At 35.4% G+C, this 25422-nt stretch overlaps 1 protein-coding gene across 12 annotated transcripts in view; it reads right to left on the bottom strand.

Moving 5' to 3' along the window:
• The window catches only part of RIMS1 (regulating synaptic membrane exocytosis 1), a 244091-nt gene that overhangs the window by 147822 nt on the left and 70847 nt on the right, over positions 1–25422 (bottom strand). For 4 of the 12 annotated variants that reach the window (XM_075202609.1, XM_075202603.1, XM_075202613.1 and 1 more), the window contains 2 exons: positions 22397–22468; positions 17740–17843 (listed from right to left, as the gene is read on the bottom strand). In XM_075202609.1, coding sequence (XP_075058710.1) covers positions 17740–17843; positions 22397–22468 — 176 coding nt within the window. Of the gene's footprint in view, positions 1–11367; positions 11398–17739; positions 17844–22396; positions 22469–25422 lie in introns of all 12 variants that reach the window. The other 8 variants (XM_075202602.1, XM_075202605.1, XM_075202608.1 and 5 more) reach the window with 3 other exon arrangements.

Raw genomic sequence — 25422 nt, 5'->3', positions numbered from 1 at the left:
CCACACAAAGCAACATTGTAGTCAATATTGGGCAATTGGTCTATGTCACCAGCATAACTAAAGAACCCCCTGATCGCCCATCAGTACTCAAACATAGAAGAGCACAAGTGCATTAGCCATATCATATAAAGTGTTAGTTTACAATTATTGAACTTTAAATGAAACATGTTGAAGGAATTGTTAAAAGGATTGGTTTTGTAACTGAATATTAATGCAAAGTGTCAAACACAAGCAGTCTCCCTTTCTCACAAAATATATCAGAGGCTTGGGGGTAAATTTATCAAACTGGGAGTTTCCAACAGGTTTGAAAAGTGTAGATGTTGCCTATAGCAACCAGAGTCTAGTTATCATTTATTTAGTAAATTCTACAAAATGACAGATAGAATCTGATTGGTTGCTTTAGGCAACATCCCCACTTTTCAAACCTGTTGGAAACTCGCAGCTTGATAAATTTACCCCTTGGGTAAACCTGTGATAAAAATGCCAAAGCAGCTGACAGGAATATGTAGAACTGTGAGAACAGCAGAGTGAAGGGATGGAAGGATGTTGATTTTTTTCAATCAGGTTGTTTAATCCAAGTGATTTTGTTCATTGGTGTAGTGGACATGGGTAGGTAGGGTTTTCTATTGGTAGCAAATAAAGGCATTTTTAATTTTTGAACATTATATAAAAATATGATTCTGCCTGTGGTTACTTTTTATTTAACTAATATAACACATAAATATATTATACTCAAAGTTGATTCTTTGGATTATAGTGGTATCAAGTATGTAAACTGCTACTGCAAATAGGTGTGTGCACAGGCAGAGATATCAGGTGGATTAGGGCACAAATGTTTTGGGTGTAGTTTTTCACGGTTTGAGGAAACAATCATTAGTGTAACACATGTACTAAATGTGTAAGATCATTCTAGTGGGTTAGGAAGGTTGTTGGGAAAGGCCAAAGAATACTAATGGATCTACCCTATTGACAACACAATTGGATTAAACCAGTTGCTATAGATCCAGATTACACCTGATTATAAAAATCCACCTGTTTATCAAAGACTACCACCAACCTTGCTGGCCCAGTCTTCCCATGCCCACATTATCGCTCCGTGTCACCCCATCTTGGCTCAGACCATTAGTAAATTCTCATCATGAGCAGGGCCCTTCCTGGTTACAGTATACACATGCCCTACTTCCCCCTGTACAGCACTGCAGATTTATGTGGCGTCTTGTAAAAAAACAATAACAATAATCTAAAATGATGCAGCAGAGATCCTTTCTGTTCAACTGATTGTTTTGTCTCCTGTGACCAAGGAAACAGCAACCAATTCAAATGATTTCTTGCCACCTTACTGGACTCTCAGACTATGGGGTATATTTACAAACCGACGATTCTTTGCGCTTTGCAGTAATTTTTTTTTTTAAATGTCAATTTTATTTAAGACAAAGCCCATCGGGTTTGGTAAATATACCCCTGTGACAGAAAGCCTGGTTACATTATGGCATAGCAAAAGAAATGTCACCATCAATATGTTTATAAATGTGCTGCATGGCATATGCAAATGTCACATTAATAAACATCCATTTCAAGAAAAATACTATTAACGATCAGATAAAAAAATTATTCAAATTACAATGCCCTTAACAATTCACAATTATCAAACAACAATTCACAAATAAAGTTTACATTTTCTATTTCCTTGTTTTAAGGGTATAGAACGAAAAAATTAATTGACTACTTTAAGTTAACAGTGCTGTCCAAATATGTAATATGAATGGCTGTAAATAACATTCCTAAAATAAAATATGCGTTATAATAAAAGGTTTTCTCATTAGAGTGGACCATAACGTAACTTTATTTTATGAATTTATTTTATACATATGTCATGCAGTGGGGGTTGGAGCTGAGAAGAATTGAAGCGGTGGAAAGTGGGAACATGACATTAAAAAGCGGCCTATGGCAGAGAAAAAGGTTCATATTAGTTTTGAGCTTATCCATTGTCATAAACACCTTACATTTGTTAGGGTAAAAGAAAAAGATACACAAGAACCCAGTGCAATAACTATTATGTGGCAGAAATATGCTGCACAGAAAATGCTCCTAACAAAAGGATAATCTCCTCTCAAAACAATATTAGTTACAAGGCAATCTATGGCAATTTAAAAAATGTGAATTATCTCATTGTTAAATTTTTCCTAAAAAATACCCTTTGGTAGCCTTTATTTTGGGTTTGCTTTTGTGCAGTAAGCTAGAGACAGGACAAACCAAACCACCCCCTTAGTGAGTATATAAGCCAGCTCCTTCCTCTCCTCCACACCTTTTGAGTACTCCCAACCTGTTTTCCAAAACATATAAAAACGCATAAAAAACAACCTGGGTGGGAATACCCCAGGCTGCTGCTGTACACAACACAACGCAGAAGCCTGAGCCGTCTTTGCCTTTCAGTACTTCAGGTAGTGGCTGGCCACTCCACGTGTATGATCACTTCTCTGATCCATCTGGACACAGCTTGTTTAGATGGAACATATCCTTTCAGATAGCCTGCAGGTATCACAAACAGTAGTTCTGTTTTCCTGAATGCCTGTGTCCTACACAAGAATATATTAATGCCCCTAAACAGATCTAGAGAATGTGGTTTCTTTTCTTTCTCATCTGTAAGTTGTGGAAAAAAAGCTGGTAACACTACTTCTTGATTGATGTGTAATGTAGATTGCTACTTTTGGTAGAAAAGCAGAATTGGATTCAACACCACTCTGAATACATATTAAGCAAATTCTCCACCTCTCCTGGCAGAAGTCACACCACTAGGAATAGCACTTTAAACGTCATCTATTTTATCAGTACTTTTTGTTGCCGTTCAAATGGGTCATCCATTAGCATATTGAGGACTAAATTGAGGTCTTCCTGAGCTAATTTAGTATCCAGCAGGATACTTTGATTCAACACCTGTACTTCTGTTTGGTTAAGCAAAACCTTTAGCAAGTCCATCTTGTAAGAAGTCTAAGATACGGTAGGTGGAATAATCAGTGAAATTGGATTAACTTTAGACTTACTACAAGAAACAAATCTTTTCCATATTCTATAGTAAACAATTAACCAGACTATTTATAGGCATCTACTGCCTATAACCACATGGCTCTCCTTGCTATATCTATAGATGCCATAGATCTTGCATGAAAAACAATAGTATATGAATTCAATGCCTTTTAGCATGATTGCAACACTAGATTTGCTTAACTAGATTTTGTCTGTTTACCTTTGCCTGGATGTCTACATTGAGGTTTTCACCCCACAGCTGTAGAGCTCTGACTACTGAAGCTATAGCCAATCCTGGCCATAATGTAGTCCCAGTTGAAACATTAATTTTCTTCAAATAACTTTCTGCTTCCCTGTTCATCTGTTAATGGACCACCATCCTCCAGTTGAATAGCTGTCCTAGTAGACATCCTAGCTTTAGCAGCGTCTACTTTTGGAATTAAACTCCAATTTTGAGCTTCATCATTTGCAAATTGATCAATCCATTCAATCGTCTTAAAATTAGACTGTTTCTCCACTTGAGTCCATTTTTTATGGATTATTTTATAATTTGATGCACAAGAAAAAGCCTATTTTCCTAATGCATTCATCAAAGAGAGAACCATGAGCTGCAGGAGAAATTGGAGTTTCACCCATTTCCATAGAAATACAGTATACATTCAAGTAATTATTCCACATTATCCAGAATAAACAGCCTAGGTGTTTCTTTAAACAAAGCTGTGTGCATCCAACAGTAGTGCACACAGTATTGCATGTGTATTTGTCTAAAATTTGTCTAAAATGATAACCATGTTACATAATAGGGGCCCTGCTGTCTTAAATACCCTGGGCTCTGGTTAGAGGAAGGGAGCTGATAGCTGTTCCCGGACCTTGGACAGGTCACAGCCTGCAGAGCAAGTCGAGGAGCTCTAAGTATCAGAAGATTTGGTAAGCTCTTGAGACAAAGAGCTTCCCTGCTAACTCTACAGGAAGATCCCACCCTGATGGATGTCAGCAGCACCAGGAGCATAGATAAGTACAGTTGGTTGGGGATGTCATAATGTGGCTGGAAGGGCATGATAAATGTAATGTTTTATTACAATATATGTATCAATGCCCCATGTTGACGACACCCTAGTACAATGTGGTCACGCCCTTTTCGGCGTCGCCACTCCACGGCGGCACACAGTTTATTTGCTACTCATCTATGGAGGGGTCCCCAAAAATTCCCAAATTTCACTTGCTGGTCCTGTACATACCATTAGCTGATAATGGTAAGCCTTATGTTACAAATAGAGAGTCAAGCTGCACGTAATATATTTGTATCTCAAGGCACACCGTATAACAATGACCTTTGCAAAAAGTACTGTAATATTATTATCTGGAATAGAGGTGGGCCTGTGTGCTTTAAATGCCAGGGCTGGTTTTTAGTCCTAGCCTGGCCCTGACAACAGTGCTGGAAATGGAAGCACTATTACTAACCAAGTAACCATCCACAAAATAAAACAGCCCTTAATTATGAGCATACCCGGAGAGGGTATTCTTTAGCGTTTTGGGATTGTGCTTAGCCTCCATCTTACTGACAAACATGAGGAGGCTCTACTTCTGAAGAGTTTTAGAGCGCCATTCTCCTGAACAGGAGTCTAGAGTAGAAATTACATATCTTTATGCCCTTTGATGAGTTGGCACGTGAAGGCGCAGAAGCTGTTTTCAGCATGCAAAGTCACAATTCTCAAACCCTATAGTACATCAAACAATGCTGCTCCTGGAGTGTGCAGCGATTCCTGGGTCGTCCACCCTACCTCAGCTTAGACCTTAGTGGTGTCTTGGGGGAAGAAACCAAGGTAGCCCTGCACTACAGAAAAAAACATTAAACTTCTCTCTCTAGCTGACCAGACTCACTGTCTAGCTTAGAGACAGAAAAAGACACGGAGGAAGGAAAGGTGGCTTATATACTGACTGAGGGGCATTTGTGCTTGACCTGTCTCAATCTAAACAAAACAGAAGCAAACCCATAGTAAAGGCTGCCATGGAGGAGGGAAGAGGACATAAAGGTATTCAATGCAGATGACATGCAAAATGTAGTGGTGTGAACATAATAAAATACAAATTAAGTTCTGTTCTTTGGGGCAAATGGTACATTTGACCACTTGACACAAGGTGTAACAGTAATGTTATTTGCCACTAACCATGCAAAAGTGTTTATCGCGTGGAAGGTTTTATTATCACTTGGAGGGTTGGTCAATGGTGCGATTTATAAATAGAAAAATAATGCACTCTATTTTTAGGTGCAATATTCAGAAAATTAGCCATTGTCCCACTGTGCACAATTGAAAAGTCTAAAGTGTGATTAATAAACAACATAGAAAATATTTATTACGGTCCCCACTTTTATTGTATTCAGCATATTATGAGACTTAAGAGAACCTCACACATTTTTGTATATGTTCCCAAGCTCAGAAAAGTGTTGTTAATGTTTTTGCCAACCTCTCTTGAAAAACTGGCAATTATTCAAGTTGTATCTAATCTATATAGTCAAAAGTTGGACATTTCACATGATATATATTAAATAAGTTTGAAAAGTCATTTGGATGAAACTGACAGTCTTCGGCCGTTTTTTTACTAAAAGGCCAAACTGCCATTAAAATGGCCAACATTAACATTTTTAAAAACCACCACTTTACAAATCATGATCCCGATTTGAAGAATGATGAACACAGCTGGATTTACGAAGCTGGAGTTTGCAAAACCGCCATTCAAATGGCCAAGAAAAAATAGGTGGTTGCGAGAGGTGAGATTGCTCAGACTGCATGCGGTTGCAGCTATCTTGATATCCAGACCATACGAGGAAGCACCATTGACATAACAATTATGGGGGCAATCATTAATTATTAAGAGGGAAAATAAATTTATAATTAACTTATGGAGCAAATTTTATTTTTCATTACATTAAGGGGGCAATATTATTGTATTATATTGGTGCCAGCATAAAAAATGGCTACCTTGCTGGAGTGAGGAGGGATCCCTTATGTCTGCTGTGGTCCCACTTATAGCAAGGACAGATTTTTATCATGCAGGCAGCATGTTGTAGGCTAGAGTAAGCACAAACATCTCTGAATGTGACAGACTTCAGAGAACATGCTGGGTTGGGTAGATTACCGGAAAACAGGTAATATTTTGCATTTATGTTTAACATTTGGAATATCACCCATTCTTGGGTGCAGTTACCCTTTAAACTCTATAGTTAACTCAGCTATCAGTAGCTATAATATTAAATTGATTTAAGGCTACAATAATTTAATTTAATCTTTTGCACTTATTTCCTTCCATACTACGCACACATTTCAACCTTTAGGTCATACAATGATAAATTGCAACATATGTGCTTCAACTTTTTATGAAACATCTCCTTCAATGTGACTGCCTACCTGAAACAGAGAATAGTTTGGGAGATTTTTAAGCTACACTCCAAGGCTTACAGACACTTCTTGGCAATGATATTGACATGACAGCCCTTTAAGGGACATTTAAAAAGTTGCGTCTATTACTGCACATTTGTGCATGTTTCTACAGGTGAGCTACATCGCATCAAGATGGCAGTGACTACAAAGGTACAACATTTTATTCCTTCCGATTCTCTTTGAGGTGTATATTGGCATGACTTTCTAATTGTACCTGAAAAAATTAGATTCTTTGTTGCAGGACGGGATATGCATGTGATGTTTTAGGGTGGTGTTAACAATTTGGTGTGTGACTGCATACCAGCTTTTAGAAATTGAGGGAATTCGAATTTGACCAATACTTTCAATGGAATGCCTTTGATACCATCCATATGCACGTCATATGGGCATGGGCATTTTTAAATGCACAAATACCAATAGACACATTAAAATTTACAATATAGGACACATGAATTAAACAAAGTGCCAATGCCCTCTTACTTTCATGACAATTGTAAGCAGTAATAGGAGAGAATTAGAAAGGAATGGTCCAAAGTGATATAGATAGGACTTTGAAGTGATGTTTTTTGATCTTGAAATACAATACCACAAATGGTAGCTTAAAGCTTTTGTATGGGGCATTTCCCAGAAGCAGAAATTGGGTGTGTATGTATGTATATGCATGGAAGCATTTGTTTAAAGGTTTGTTTCTGGTTCACAACGACCCTTCTTGAATCAATACTTTACTAATGGGATGTTTACAGTATGACACAGGCTTAACATCTTTCCTCCGGCCAGTCACTACCTCCCCTTAAATCTCTCTCACTGTCAACACCAAAATTTTCTCACTCTCCCAACGCCCACTCTGTCTTGGTGTTAAACTTGATTGTGCCCTCTTTTTTATTCCTCACATCTAGACTGTCTCTCTCACTCCTTTCAACTCCACCTTAAAAATATTGCCCCTTTTCTTACCAAACATGCTACAAAAACGCTTATCAATTCTCTCATCAAATCCTGTCTAAACTACTGCAACCTCCTGCTATCTTGCATTCCCGAAACCCATGTATCCATGTATCCCATCCTAAATGCTGTTGCAAGACTGATCTTCCTCTCTCACCGCTCCACATCTGCCGCACAACTTTGCAAATCCCTACACTGGCTTCCTGTGTCCTCCAGAATCCAATTCAAGTTACTTACCCTGACCTACAAAGCCCTCAACAACACCATCCTTTTATACATCTCAAATCTCATAACAATACTCTCCCTCCCGTCCTCTTAGATCTAATTTTGACCTGCGCCTTGTCTCATCTCTGGTAACCACCTCTCACTCTCCCTATAAGACCTCTCCCGTGCTGCTCCCCATTTATAGAATTCCCTACCACCCCTTTATTAGATCTTCCCTTATCCCCAATTATATTATTCACACTAATGCACTCTCACAACCGTCCCAATCTCCACTCTGAGCCACACTCGCACCTCTTGTTTCAGCTGTGACCTCTCCCACTTAGAAGGTAAACTCTTCCTTACCCGTTTTCAGGTCTGCATTTATTTTTTCTACCTTGAATGTCACTGTTTTATGTATGACGCTGTAAGACACTGTGATGTTTTACCAATCTACGATAATAATAATAATACTGACAAAAATGGAGATATACATGCTAGTAGAAAACATCAAAGAAAGACACGATCGCTCAAATACAAGGTTTTGAATCTATATAAATCATAAAATATATACACTTATAATTGTTATAAATTAAGCAGGATTTGGAGACTTTGGCAGTGCCTTCAGCTCTTTGAAAAAATTGTAACCCTGTTGTGAAAGCAGGATAGCTGGAAGGAATCACCAGGGTCAGCAATTTTGGATGATTTTTATAGCACATAGAGGGTGTGTGACTTTATCAAGCAGTCACATTTATTATAAATTCAGATGCAAGCATCTAGCTAAAAAAAGGATGATATATATATGTATATATATATATATATATATATATATATATATATATATATAAATGTATTTTTATTTATATTTATTTTTCTATTGGGCAAATGTTATATTTATACAAAATGCTGCAGTGCAATATGATTTTATATACTAAATTTTAGTGTACTCTTGGTATTTGATACCGATCTCATTTCCAATATTGCAGTGTAACTGACACATGCTATTTAAAATAAAAATGTCATATACAAACATATAGTATAAGGGTTTGTTTTTAACCACAGAAGATTTTTTTTTACCTAGCATTCCAATAGTTAATACATTCTTTACAGCAGAAAAGTGATTTATATATAAAATATGCATAAGCTCTTAAATATTAACTTGATTACTTTCTGCTAGTATTATAGATGTAAAAATGCATTGAGGTTTTATTTAAACCTCCAGGATATTCACTGTTCATTTTTAAGCAAATAAGTTGCCAATTATTGTTAATTAAGCTCTGTACTATTCTAACAATGATACACAATAGATTGAACTGATTTATTTTAGAAAGGGATTAGAAACCATGGTGTTTTATAAATTACCTTTGTTCTTAATTAAATAATCGCTTAATCAATGTACTTCATTTTAAATTACTAGCTGTTACGAATCTTTGTCTACAATGTCGAAGTCAGCAAATTGGATATAGTCATTACAATTGATATTGAGCAAACTTGATTGTCTTTGTCTAAAATTATTAGTAGAGCACGCTGCGGCGTGGAAGGGCGTATCCAGCCGCAACACGTGGCAATAACAGTTTTTACACTTTAGTATACATTTGCACCAACACACACATTTGTAAATAGTACACATTAATCGTAGTTGCAACACATAGTTTATTTTATGTCGAAATATAGTAGTGTTTATGTGTAATATTATAAGTTATATGTATATTAGTGATACATATGGTTCAGGTTAGAAGAAATGTGTCATGTCTAATATCATAGTAATCCCCTTTACATCAGCAGCTGTTTGGTGCATTCAGCGAAGAGAGCGCACATTGCATACTCTAGCTATTGATGTCAGGGAATAAACCTTTAATATGATTATTAACTGTCAAATGCAAATGGACTGATTGTAATTGGAGTGTGGCGGGAAGAACAGAGGAGTGTGGCGGGAAGAACAGAGCAGTGTGGCGGGAAGAACAGAGCAGTTTGGTGGGAAGAACAGAGCTCATCCCCTGGAGAGACCCCCACCTTTGGATTCCTTAGATTGAATCAGCCTATGATGTGTAACCCCCTGGACCCTCCTGATGCCTGGACCAATAGAAGCAAGCTATACCACCTACATTGTTTCACTGTATCTCTGTTTGCATATAAGCAGTAGCTCTCATGTAGTGTTCAGTCACCTAGACCACAGACTTCAGGACTGAATGACTGTTCACTGGATCCAGAGCGCCTGCGATAAGTAACAGCTGTGCTTACTATTATTTGGCTTGAATTATTCTGCTACCTTTTGAGAATAAATATTTGTGCGTTGGAAACACAAATTGAGATTCGACAATCCTTATTGGATAGCGACAAAATGCTCATAACAACAAGGTCTAGACATTTAGGCTGAACAGAGAGTACTTAAAGCACAACATCCGAGATGCTCAGTACATGGGTCTGATATTTGAAGAACTAGTCACAGGGTACATACTTGGATAAAGGTTACATGTTTTCTACATGGTTCTGGACTACTATAAGTGGATAGGTTTATTATCAAACAGATAAAAATAGATAGTCTTTTCAGATAGGTCAATCATATTATTAGTCCAACAGTTGAATACTGCAGTACACTGGTCTACTGCTATACTGTTCTAGCAATAGAAGCTATGGCAGTCACCAACCACTGCTTTCATGAGATATCAGCTGTGATAGGGGAATGATCCAATATGGAGGCGCTAAGTTTATCTCCTGTTTTGAAGGAGTCCCGGACTTTGGACCACTGTTATTCTACTAGATTTGGGAAGGGGATTTCCATCAAATATTTTGAATGGGTGTTCGTCTCTTCTACAGCTAAAATGGTAGTAGAAGGTGCCCAAAAAAAATATTTTTTCCTAAAGTACGTATACTCATATATGAACTGCAAAATATGCAGATGTGCAGTACAATTCATTATGAGCAAAGGCGCCTAATTGTGTACTTAAGCTGGACATGTCCAAACTTCATTTTTTGGAAATAGTACAAACTGCATGGACTTTTGTGGGACTGGCAGGTAATTTGCATGCTGGAGTAAAAAAAATCACTTCAAATCCAGCTTACTTCACTTTATGACCATCCCTTCACTAATTTAACATTTTCATATTTTTCCACCTAAAACACCGGCATTCCCAACTGTCCCGATTTGCTAGTCCCCAAAGTTGGTGGGTCTTATGGGAAACTGGATGGGGCATTGTCATTGTTTGGTTGTGCGGAACAGGGAGTGTTTTGTGTGAGATGATGTGTGTTTTGTATGGGTCGGGACTTACTTTGTCCATATTTTGCCTGTATAAATAAATCAATGTTCAGTTCAACTTCTTTTATCATCTTAAATTAATCATAAGTCAGGGGAAATCATGATGGTCTTTAATACATGTGTCACTTGTAGTCCATTACAAGCACATTATTTGTATTTTGATGTAAAATGAGTCTGCCTAGCCTAGATTTACTTATAAATGCCCCTGATCCACCCATATTCTCCTAGCAGAACATGGGAATTTTGCAAACCTGTAGCTGCCTTCATTTAGGCTTGCAAACTTCATGCAGGTTTCATAAAATTTGGACTGTGGAGATCGCACTTTTGCGCTTTGGAAATGACATGTACTTTTTGAATACAATTGCTACCACCAATACTCAAATATTGCCCCTGAATACAAGTAAGTTGTTTTGCCTAATATATTGAACACAGAGCTCTTTAATTGAGTCTGATCAATGAACAACAACTAGCTGAACATGAAGGAATTCAGTAGTGATTCATATTTACCTGTCGAAGATGAATTATAACCATCTGGTTCTTCAATGATTTAATGCATAGTATGATGAGAAACAAAAGAAAGAAATCAGCAGAGTATACATTAGACAAGTATGTGCTACAAAAGACAAATGAGAAACATAATACAATATGTTCTGAGGAAGAAAACGGAGTAATGTGATACAAGTATTAAACATAGGGAATGTAAAATAAAGGAAAACTACAATAAATAAAATAACATACACAGCAATTATAAAAATTAAGCTATGTCTACTTAAAGAGCAAGTGAAGATATGCACTTCCTTCATCACAGGTCTAATAACAAACAAAAATTAATTTTCAGCTATCGTAATTTTTTAGAAGGCAAATGATTTCTGAATGCTCATTTGTGCATGCCTCATATTAAACATATTTCAATTTAGTTGTAGTTTTCCTTTTAAACATATTAGAAGTGAAATGTGATACAAAAATACTCTGTCAAACTGACGGTTTTTCAAAATGCTGCAGTAATTTGTGTCATCTTTTGGTGCTCTGTTTAATTTACATTAATGCAATGTTCCGCTCTTATTAAACTTTGCCTGGATTTAGACTTATATAGAACAAAACTGTAATTAAATTGTAACAAATTCTATTCGCTAAGAACAATTTGCAAAATGACACAATTTAAACACGGATTTTATAAAACAGCATCAACAAGAAATGAGCTAAGGGCATGCTAAATCATTGTAACATGACATGCACAGACATAAATATGATACTATCAAATATATTGTTCAAAATTATTTCTTTTAATACTCTTTTCTAACATTCTAAAGTTGTATTAACTATAGTAGAATGATGGCACTATTGTAAAATAATAAAACAAAATGAAAGTTAATAACTATATAATACAAGAATGAAAATATAATAAAAAAAAGTAACTGTATTTGATTTTCTATAAGATGTCCATAAATTTTACCAGCATGATTTAATAAAAACAATTGTTTTGTTTGTACCATGTAGTATAACAACAGGAATATTACAAGGCAATTACTGTGAACCATTTTACCTCTCTCTACTACTTCGTAACAAGACATACTGTAATAACCCCATAATCTGTAGCAATGTCAGCAAGGCGCACACATCGACAAAGTATAAGTCTTGTACCCACGATAACCTCAATGTTTTTCTTTGACAGTGTCATTTTGTTTATTGATAATTGCCAAACTTTTGGATTATTAACATGTAAAGTGGTCTGCAGAGCATTCATTCTTTTTTCTAATTGTAATCTAAAATGCACACATTAATATTGTACACAGCATCTAATTCTAAGAAATCAGGAATAGTTCCAAAAGGGGATCATATAGAAATGAACATGTGTAATTAAAGGAAACTATACATTGGCTATTACTGCTACACAGGATGTGAGAGGTATATGTGTACTGATACACATCCTCTATGTTGTTGGTCGCTTAAAAAGCACCATAATCTCATGCATATATTTTGCTTAATTGTACACAGAACAGAGGAAAGTATATGTGAGACATAGGTTATACTATCTCTCAGTACAGACCATGAGCAAACTTATTGAGCTGTCTGTATCTTCCCACATTGCCTGCTCTTTTAGGCCATCATGGGCCCGAGTCCCTTCCAAACGACAATAGATCATGCCTTCATTGATGTCATACCTGTTCCTGCCAATATGCGCTACGCCCATAAACATATGGGTGGGGAACATCACACATGAAAAAGACGGGCAGGAGAGTCAGAGACACAACAATGGTAGTGTACTATAAATGGTACACTCTACCAGCAAGCTTAGTAACAAGTTTATAGTAGCTAAGTTGTGGTACATTTTTTGTTTACACTGTACATTTAATTCTTAAAGAGCTCTGCTCAGAAATTAAATATAATTTTAGATGGGGACTGCTAAGTTTTATAAACTAATAGGTTTAAATAACCTGGAATGGCTTTCCCCTGACCCAGTAGGTACCCACAATGTCTTCAGCACAGAGTACAGAGCAATAATTGGAGTCTTCAGAGTACCCACCAGAACACAGGAATGCCTCACCCAAGGTAAGTAGGACTTCATAGTTTATCATCACTGTGTGAACTCTACCCAAAAATAAATTTTAAGTTGTTAACAGAGTTTAATATTATTTTAAATTGACATTAGACAAATAAAAAGTAAACTGTAGGGCTGGGGATGCTTGAAATAATGTTTAAACTAACCGAGTGCCAAGTGTGAAATTGTTAAGAAGATTCTTATAAAGCAGCTTATACATGAAGATAACAGAATGATCTATCGTATTATAGTATTACTAGCATAATGTATTTATATTATGGCTATTAAATAGAATTGCCTCTTGATTAGAAATGGAAGCACAGGGTTATAAATTAGATAACTGCTTTAATTGCTAGGTCTAGCATAATAGAATGCTACACAGTTTCATTTAAAATATTTCAATATGTTAAGACAGTTTCAACTTCAAATGATTAATTAAATTGTCATATATAGAATTTTGACACATTTAAAGTAAATATATAGATAACAACTGAAATCGAAACAAATTTCATCTTGCTTTGAAAATAATATTTTAAGCAACCTAAAGAAAACTATATTGTAAAAAATTTCTACTATAAAGATGCTATTTATAAAAGTAAATTGTTTTACTGATAATTTATATGTACAGCTTTTAAAAACAAATAAAAGAAAAAAACAAAAACCCATAAGACCAGCAAGTTAGTCATCACCCCCCTATACTCAGTCTACTTCTGCTGTCCTCTCTCACTCAGCTAAGTGTCAGTATCCTACTATGCCAATTGCGAGAGGGATCAAAATGATATGTGAAACTTGAGTAGCTGACAGTGACCACTATTGTCACAAGTGTCATATGGCCCCTTCCCATACACTGATACCAAGGTCAGGAATCAATATTGCATTTTGCTATTTTGATAGAGAAGCTTTTCAGCCATTCAGAATGGGGAAAAGATCTAATCAATGAGAAAGGCATGTTTGTAAATCATACAGATTGTTTTTTTTTCAAATTAGCTTTCTGTTGTCCGTTTGATAAACAAATATTAGTTAATATGAATAAACTCAACACACACTCTATCTGCTATCTTCATGTTAATGGTTTGTCTACAAGATAATAAAATAAAAGATAATAAGGAATGAGAAATTACTGCTAGCTTTATAATAGACACATAAATGACATCAATTCAAAAATAGCAAAATGCTCAACAACCAAATAACAAACTAAACATAAAACATTGTTAGTCCAGAGTTGTGATTCATCTATACATTGTTAAAGAGCAAGTATATATATGCATTTGAACATTAGTATATATGAAAGCTTATTTATTATTAAGCTAAATCATATACTTAATATAACAAGTGTCTTACACTTGACTAAATTTGTCCAAGGTGTTGGTTGTTTGATTCTCTACAGACAGTAAACATTGAAGAGAAAACTTAAGAGCTGGAGCATCACTGGGAAGTTGATTATGCAACAGATATGAACTGTACAAACTGCAGATTGGTTGATTAATACACAAAGACACACCAAACACAACTGAATTATGCCTAATGCTTTGAACTGTTTAATCTATGTCAGATCACCTTTGTACTCTGATTCTGATACACAAGTTAGGGATGGAATTACTATGTTAACCCACATAATTAATATATTTTAAAATGCTAGCATAATGCAATACAACTACACCTTGTTTGTTGTAAGACAAATATGGCTTTCTTCTTTAACATACTGGAACACATCTTTTTTTTTATTTAAGTGCAACACATTGGGGTAAAAACAGGGTACATTTTGCAATCAGTGCTATACACTTCCAAAATGGAGTTAGCTACATCTAATATTTCTGGTTCAAATACTGTATGTATAGTGCATACAAACTCTGATACACTTACAGTGTCAGACATTATGTAGAGTGTCAATTGTTACAGCATTCTACAATATTCATAGGAAGAAACTACAATTTAGCAGAAACACAATTACCAATTCACCAATCACGCAGTGCTTACTAAATGAACAAAATGTTGTTCTAAAATTCAAATATAATATTTTCAGGATATCCAAGAATGTAAACTATATTCACTAGCATTCCCCTCTTCATTTAATTGTTTAGCAGTGCTCCTCTAAGGATCTGTAGGAAAATACAATTTTGTTTATGCCAAAATTACCAGCAACTATAATTCTCTTTTTTTTTGCTTTCTGTAACTCTCTGGATAATGAATTTCCAGATAACAGGTTCCATACCTGTACTACTGAAAATGTATTTAAAATCAAATTGATCTGTGCACAAGGTAAGTATAATTGAGCAGTCCATAACTACACTGACAGTAAGAGCCATGTCCTATTTTCCAGAACCATAAGATAATTGTATCAGAGGCTGTGTATGGTTAATCTATTTAAATGAGGCAAATGAGTGTTAAATGCATATTTACTGTCTTGCCAACCAAATTATTATTTATTTCCAAAAATCCACTTCAACATATTTATGATTGAAATAAATGGTACTACCTTTTTACTTAAAGTCCATCTAAAAGCATAAAACACCAAATAAAATGCACTAAAACAAAACATTTATTTATGAATTCTGTAAGCGCTACAGAATTTGCTGGCGCTATATAAATAAATGTTGATGATGATGATGAATTGATTTCAGCGCTAACTTTACTGTAACTGTACTAACTGTATTGTATATGTATCTGTAGCATTTTGAAAAGGAAACCTCTTCTTTTGGACCCTCTTTACATATCTTCATATCTTCCCCCCGTACTTCCTAAAGGCATTAAAATAAAACTGGCATATTGCCTACGAAAATAGAGTTGACTGGTGAAGAGAAACCAAAGAAAGGTCTCTAGGAATGATCTTATTTATTAGATCTCTCTGTAATCCTATTGTAAAATATTTCCAGAGAGCTAAACATACAGGGTTCCAAAATGTGGCATGACATGACAAGAATAACAATCACAGGTTGCATACAAACACTAAATATATTAAATTGTATGATATTGGACACCAGACATGACTGAAATTACCATAAGATCACAGACCGTTAATCAAAAGTAAAACATACAAAATATCCTCTCTTATGTAAAAAAATAAATATTTTTATATATATATATATATATATATATATATATATATATATATATATATATATTAAGATTGAACATTCTGAATGTTAAAACATGTAAATATTTTAAATTGTTTAAAGAAAGTTTTAGAATACTAGCTCCTGGAAGAAGTATACATTATTGTGTAGTTTTTAAACCAGGATAAAGAGTTGCTTACAATTTAATGTGTCTGTTCACAGAGTCATTCAGCAAAGAGAAGCAGGCTATTTCTTAGACGTGTGTTTTATGACGCACTCCCTTTACTAACAATGACCAATGTTATCGTTTGCTTCTATATCTTCATGTTCTTAATGCAAAAGCATTTAAAAATTGTGACAGATTCCTAATACAAAATATTTTCTTTTCCACACTCACTTTAGCCAAGAGTTAGCACACCCGAGAGATAATATACAACTGTCTTATTTTCCTATAGGCCATTGAAAATATAAGTGGTACATATGCTTAATTTGCATATATCAGCTGGTTAACAAATCTTCTATAAAAAAAAATGTAACGCGCATACCTTTCATAAACACATACTGTCCACACTAAGAATGCACTGAAAAATATCGTAGAGCTGCCCCAGAAAACATATACATATCTCATCATCGGATTTGAAGTTTCAGCAGTGATCAGTAGTTCATAACACTTTTACAATGCTTTCAATTTAACAATTATTGTAGATTTTTCTACCCATTACACCCACAACCTATGTTTTCTTATAACATTCATACATTCAATATATGACCTATCATACTTAAAATTGTCAAAACACTATTGCTTTGAAAATTGCACAACATACCACTTCACCAAAAAGTTCAAAACATTTGTAAATTTGTTCAGAGATGACATATACATACAATGCTAACAGGGAAACAAATTCCAATTTCACCAGTGCACAGTATCACTTCCTTTACATAAGAATTCAGATACTACAAACTTAAATGTTATATGATATAACTACTTAAAATTGATTTGCTTCTGTATTAATATCATGGATTACCCATGGTATAGAACATGCTAACAATATATTGGCCAGTAGAGTCAAATACTATATCAAATATTAATGCCATAAACAGTACTCAAATGTAAAGATTGACATCAAATATTACATGACAATTTACACTTAGAATGAAATTATCACTTAATGGTAAAAAAACACAGCAAGTACATTAATAATCCACCAATCCACGTCACTTCAAAACTAATTAAACAAACAAATACACAAAACACTCTTTGCAAGTGTGACTAGTCACTTGGGCTACCTTTTTCTACACTGTTGCTTCTTACAGGAACCTGTGGAAGCTGCCTTCCTCTTCGACTAAATGAAGAGTCCACCGTGGATGATTGACTTCCTAGTTGATGGTTTCTGTAAAGTCACAAAAAACAAGTTATTTAAGAAAAAGAGAACAGAATGCTTTACACTTAAGTGCACTTTACTTCATGGACTCAAACAGTGGTTGAAGCATTCAGATGAAGTCAGATGTTTTCCATATTTCCTGTTTGAAATATTGCAACAAACATACATTAAAGCGGAATAATTTGTATTAGAGATTACAGTATTGGTTACAGTATACATATGTTCCATTTGTCCCTACTGTGCACCCCAGATTGGTTTTTCAACATAGTGCACTATGCACTGTGTGCATAGGTTCATCTATTTTCTATGAGGATGTTGGTGCATTTAATTTTGTTTGCAAAACTCATTTAGAACACTTCCATTGTTTGCTTTATTTTCCTCATAATCCATGCACTTTAACCGCAGATAACTTGATTTTGTTGCTGAATGGCAAGCAACGTGTGTGGCATCACTGAGTGAAGGGCATTACAAGTGGGAGTGTAGTCAGTTCTGGAAAGGTCCTAAAATATAACCGAAAGGGCAGACAAAACTAAGTTTGCTCATAGTCTGAACAGAAGGATAAAATAGTCTGTGTCTAGCATATATACCTTGTCATAGAAGGCACATTTAAGCACAGAAATTGTTTGACGATCGTTCCCTTTAACATGACCCTGATATCTGCCCATATATAAAACTTCTCAGATACTACTTATATTAGTTACAACAAACTGATAAAAATAAAAACTCTGTAATACAAAATGAGCACAGTATATTCATATCTGCTACAATGGCAAACAAATAAAAAAAATACATATAAAGCGGACCCTTAGGCTAGTTACACACTAGAGGTTATATAGCCGCTTATTGTGACAAATCACTGCTCAGCCACATATTGCGTTAATATGCTCACACGATGAACAACAATTGTTCCAAAGTGCTGATTGTCATTTCATTTGGTTGGTCATACTGTTTAATAATCACGTTCCAATCACCTTCCAATCATGTAGTGTGTATGCAGTTACGATCACGATCTCCATAGAGTTTTACAGAGTCATGGGGGTATATTTACTAAACTGCAGGTTTGAAAAAGTGAAAATGTTGCCTATAGCAACCAAACAGATTCTAGCTATAATTTTGTAGCATGTACTAAATAAATGATGACTAGAATCTGATTGGTTGCTATAGGCAACATCTCCACTTTTCAAACCCGCAGATTGATAAATTTACCCTATGATCTTTTCAGCCGATGCCGGCAATGAACATGTCCTGGTGTCTAAATGTAGAGAATGCTGTAGATGGAATAGTTTGTTTGTTTGTTCTGAAACTGAATATTTTGTTTCAGAACAAACAATAATAATAAAATTCATATGGACATGTGGATGGCTATAACAAGGCAGATTTAATCAGTGTGACAGAAATTAATGAATGAGTGACTATTGTGCTGTCATTCTCTAAACGACTAGAGGACCAGATGAAGAGCACAGATCTGAAGGTAAATCATATCAGTGTGTACACATGAATCGTCTGAGTGATCAGACCTTTAGTCGCTAGTAAAATAGATTGTAGTTAACACGTCGGTTGGAAAATACTTCAGATGTAATTCCTCTAAAGATTTTACCAACGACTGAACATCCCGATTTATGCGTACACACCTTCACCATTTACCGCAGATCTGAGATCTGCATCTCTCATAACCATCTGCATAAAAGATTGCAAAACTGTACACACTACAGATATACAGAGTTGTTGGACAGATACACAGAAGTGTTGGACTAGTCCTGATTGTGTACACACTTCCAAATTTGCCCAACATCATTCCATTGTTGATTGCGATTTTTAGGAAGTTTTTAAAACCAAATGGAACAATGCAATGTGTTTAGGTACAATAAAACATAATAGTGGAAGTGTACACATACTTGCAATATCTGACCAAACGGTCATTTATCATGTGATTTGCACAATAATTACATAGGTGTGTACCCAGCTTAACACGTTTCAGATGTTTACAAATACAACTTGTTACATTATTAAATTAAAAGCAACAGCTTAAAATTGCACTGTTATAAATAAGAGGTGTGAGATACGAATTTGTGCAACTAAACAAAAACAATGCACATTACTCTAGAACAAATGTGATGGACCTGTGTTCACTAAAAGTTAAACATTAAAGTGGAAAAACTTTATAAACACCTTCTTCCCATTAACAGGACAATATGTAAGAAATCACTGCAGAAAATTAATACATTAATATAGACCATGTTTTTAAAGAATCAAGTAAACTAACATCCATGAATTTTACTCATTGTTTGTCTGAGGGTCTTGACAAGGGGAAGGAGAGGATGGAAATAGAGGTGATGCATTTGGGCAAGTTGCTATAGGAGTTTTCAGTGAGCTTTGAAATAATATTACTAGAATAGGTGCTGGGGGAGGGCATAAGTTAGAATTTGCCATATTGAGGGGAAGCAGTGCTATGTATAGTATAGGTGTATGAAAGGTAATTCCCCTTTCATTGTACATGGTTATGGGTACACTGAATAAATATATAGGTTATGGTGAAGATGATTGACCCTGGCAGATATAGTTTTTAAGCACTAAGTTGTTTTTTTCCAAATCTTACCTAGGAGACACTTTGCTGCTGTCAGGAAATGTGATGCCACTTTTCTGCCAGTGGAACCCATTATCATTTTTGACAAGCAAACATTTACGCAAGGGAGGATTGTGGGTTTCCATGTATATATGGCATATTGTCAGTGGAAATGAAAAAAATAGGTTTATAAAGGTGCTAGGGTTAATTTATGTTGGTACAATATTTGTACTGCCAGTGGCATTGCCGTCACCCAACATAGTTTTTCTTGAACAGAGCATGGCACGGGCAGTCTATAGGAATAAATAGGAATTTACAAGTCCTTTTATTCTTAGAGCAGAGCAAAAGCACAAAACCAAAGTGGTCAATGTGCAATCCTTATATTTAAACAAGTAAAAGGGAGGCATTTCCTTCATAGAGTGCTTCTGGACAGCAAACAGTCTGATTTTTTTTACATGTAGTCCATGGTAGGTTTATCTCAGAATTTTAAATGAGAATCTGTTTGTGCCCTTAAATCAGGAGAACTAAAAAGATTGACACACATTTGTTTGTACAGGAAACTATTCAATTAAAAAACTATTTAATTGACAGACAAGGGATATGTACAAAACACAGCCTCTGTGCCCCTTACGTACCCAAGTTGTAAAATAAAATGGCAGTCAAATGAACAGTTAAATAACTTATTAATATGAGCAAAAAAGTAAGGCATACGGTAGGGGTCTTAAACATGGCACTGCACCTCGGGTTCCTATGGAGTACAGATGTAGGACTTGTAATCTCAATTCAGACAACCAGGCAAAGCTATGCATGTTTTTAGATGTGCCGATATATGTTATTCAAAATATTTATTTTATTTTATTTGATGATCAGCACATGACAAACATAAAAAGAACATAAAAAACTTGGTAGAATGATGAACACAATACTATGAAGGATGACATACGAAAAGGAAAGAAAACAGTGGCTACTGTAAACATCACAAAACCTGCCATACCAAACTGAATATCGGACTACGATCAGAATAACAAAATAAATGTAAAGAAAAGGTAAAAAAACATAAATAAATAAGGAGGGGTAGGAGAGGGCCGTGGGGACATTCTAATGGGGCAATGGATAGGAGTAGAAGGGAGGAGGAACATATGGCCAATCCCAGAAAGTCAGAAGGTTAAAAATGAACATGAAATGACATCTAGAGCATGAAAGTACAACAAACAAAATTTGTAAAATTTGTAAAATAATAAATTACAATTTGATATAGGAATGGCAATGAGGGATAACCTTCTGACAATGAAAGAAACATACAGAAAATAACATTACATGAAGGTTAAATTTCTAAGATTTGGCAGTAGAAGAATAACTATCTTCATGGAAGAAAGAGCATATGTAAGGTTAAACATGATAATGTGAAATTGTTTGGATTCATGGCCACAATAGGGTTCAATAGCTGGTGATATTTACAAGCTATACCTAATCTATTGCTATTGCTGTCAGAAAAGAAAACTACACTGTACCAGCTATTCAAGTCTTCAGAAACCCTTCAAAAAAAACCTCAACAGATGTCTTCATTCTAGAAAATAAATGACTTGTCATTCCTGTCTTCACGGACATTACTGCAAATAAAAATTAGCCATTTCTTAAGAATAATTTAAGTTAACATTCACATTATATGTACATTTCCTTTCTAAAAAGTTTGTATGTCATTATCATGTATTCCATTGATAAAACATTCATATTTTTTTTTGGGGGGGGGATTGGCAGCAAATTAACTCTTGGTGGAGAATATATGAGTTTGGAGCGGGTGTTCATAACTGTCATAAAGATATTTGATTTTTACCCTAAATTCTGTTTTGAAAATGCAAGTGGTCAAGGATAGCTGAAAACTGTCTGTCTACATCTTAAGTCTCTGTCTGAAATATACAGCAGACCATTTACCTCTAATAGTTGTATACTTGCCATGTCTCTCTTACATTGTCTAAATATGCATTGAAATCTCTCCTACCTTTCTACTTCAGAAACAGTGCATTTCTTGTTCTGTTTCTGGCTGCTAGATCTTTCCAATTTTCTGGGCTGCCTGAGATGAAATGATAAATAAACAAAGGAAAAAAAAACAAAGCAGAAAATAATAACAAAAAAGAAACACATCAATGAAGAATGACATTACATACATGTAAAACATCTTGCGAAATGAACATTAAAAGCATATACTACAAAATGCACACGTACAAATTCTTAAAGACCTCTACAATATGGTGTAAATTCGTATTAAAAAAAGACAAACAGATCAATAGTCACAAGATGTTATTAAAACAAATGCCCCGTTGGATTATTACTAAAAAGAGTACAATTATCTAAAAAATAAGCATTTTATAAAAGCCAAAAGTACAGTATTACATATTTTAAAGGTATAATAGTTCTGAAAAAATTGAAAGTGAGTGTGCCCCCTTAGAAAGTGAAAGTACTCCCATTGTTGCTCTTTTACTTTTTCATATTATAACAAACTTTGAGAACAGAAAAAATAAACATGATCTGTCATCTTCACGCAGTCTATATAAAAAAATCTGTTCTCCACTCAAACATATATGGACAGTGTGTTTGCATTTTTTAAAACAAAATATACCAGGTCGGGGCAATATTACCTAGTAATTTAATTCTGCATTATTTGGTGCATGTAGTTTGCATCATTATGTGTGGCAGTATACAGCAAATGATAAAGACTGAGGCATTTGCAATCCTCCTATGATATGTATATATTAGGTTGGTCCACTTACAAAGCAGATTAGTGTAAACTACTGTGAACTGGCAGTAAGCCGGTGAACTAAAGAGAAGCCAAATTGTATCGGGGGAAAAACTTTAGTAAATCTGCAGGTATTCAAATGAGCACAGGGCACAGGATAGCTCAGGAGAATGCACTTGTAAATGTCTGGTTTGAAGTATGGGTCTGAAGTTTGATAGCCAGAATCCTTGGGTTTTCAAGATAAGGGGTTTTTCATAATGTATCAAAAATGTTAAATTACAAATAAAATGATAACTCTATCTTTATACAGTCCCTGACAGTCTCTCCCTTATACAATTAGTCAACAATGATCCTTGTAGTCTCCACACAAAAATAGTTAGTGATCATGTCTCTATGCGTGATATTATTAACAAGCACCAGCAAACATTTACTATTTTTTACAGTTTTTTCAAACTTTATAAATATGGGGTTTAGATCAGAGATTGCATAGCTGTGTTTTGTGTACAATTTGTATTGGAAGGACTTTTCATTATATATTAAATAAAGGTATATATATATACACACGAGGGGATGATGATACAAATTTAATGAAACAATAAAACTAAGAATTTCAAGAAAAACATCTCCCTTCCCCTCTATTAAGTTTAACAAGGTGAATATGGCATGCTGTTTGATCAGAGACTACTGAAATCTCAGTCTGAGGTTTAAGTTACTACTTTTCACTTGGAAAATCCTTAACTGTTTAACATCTAACATGTTATATGCATGTTCTGTGGGCGATGTCTTGCAAGTATTATTTATACATCGCACAGATATAAGCACATCTGACCTTCTTGTTTGGATGAATATCTATAGTATGCAACTGTGTCACACCCGAAATTTCTCTTGGCGGCCCTACTGAAGACTGTAGAGTAGATGCTAAAAGTCTAGTGTAGCATTAATAGGGACAACGAGAAGTGGCTTTAAGTAGTGGTGGGAATCAGCAGGTTCTCACCGGTTCGTCAGAACAATACCTAATTTTAGGCTCAGTTCAGCGAACCGTTTACTACAGACTGAGTCCACCCTCTTCGTTGGTGGGGGGAGCAGGGTTTTTTTTTTTAAAAAAAAATACTCATCTGTTCGCAGCATCGGCACTTCTCCTCTCTGCTCCGTCTGCACTGAATGTCGGGCGTGACGTCATCACGCCCGACATTCAGTGAGGAGCGGCGCAGAGAGGAATCGGCAAGCAAGAAGACAAGAAGAGAAGAAAACAGAAGAAAGAAGCTGATAGAAAAAGTAAGTGAAGGAACGGAAGCAAGGGGGCGCAAAGTCAGCATGGCAGAGTGCTTTGAGGGGCAAAAGCAGCATGGCAGAGTGTGAAGAGGGGCAAAAGCAGCATGGCAGACTGTGAAGGGGGGCAAAAGCAGCATGGCACAGTGTGAAGAGGGGCAAAAGTAGCATGGCAGAGTGTGAAGAGGGGCAAAAGTAGCATGGCAGAGTGTGAAGAGGGGCAAAAGCAGCATGGCACAGTGTGAAGAGGGGCAAAATCAGCATGGCACAGTGTGAAGAGGGGCAAAATCAGCATGGCACAGTGTGAAGAGGGGCAAAATCAGCATGGCACAGTGTGAAGGGGGGTAAAAGCAGTACGGCACAAAACTCTTTCTTATAACATAATCTAGTTTTGTGTACCTCTTTTATTGTTCTTATTTGAGTATTAAACTACTTTTGGGTATATCTTTTTGTACACTTAAAACCGGTTGTTAATTTCTTTGAATCCCAAAACTGGCTTTAAGTGATGTCTATTAGTTTTGTTGTCTTTTTTCTTCTGTTTGTATGAGCAAGTCATTGAGCCATGGACTGTGCAGTATGAGCTGGGAAGGCACACACTTATTATTGAGAACACATGCACTCACATTGGTAGAAATCGAATGATAATGAGACGTCATACTGCACATAAAAGAAACAATAGGCGCACATATCATGATTCTAGAAAGTTCATCTGTAGAGAATGATGTAGCCACTACAAAATACTGCACAGGACATTGCATGTAGCCAAGACAAAAATCATGTCTCTTGGTTAAGCTATATAATGCTAACATGTATTCATGCTTGATGTACTATGGAGACTGTACACAGTCCATATGGTACACAGTAACAACTATACAACAACATCAAACGAACAACAAAAACTGAGAAAGCTTTATATGGTTAAAAAACATGGTTGTACATTGTAAATGCCCTTTGATATGTGCAACGAGGCTATCTGAACATATAAAGAAAATATAAAGTAACTGTACAAATAGAACTGAAGG

Source organism: Mixophyes fleayi, chromosome 3, assembly GCF_038048845.1.
Source record: "Mixophyes fleayi isolate aMixFle1 chromosome 3, aMixFle1.hap1, whole genome shotgun sequence".
NCBI classification, from domain to species: Eukaryota; Metazoa; Chordata; class Amphibia; order Anura; family Limnodynastidae; genus Mixophyes; species Mixophyes fleayi.
Note: the sequence above shows the minus strand (reverse complement) of the source record. Positions and strands in the feature narration are given on the sequence as shown.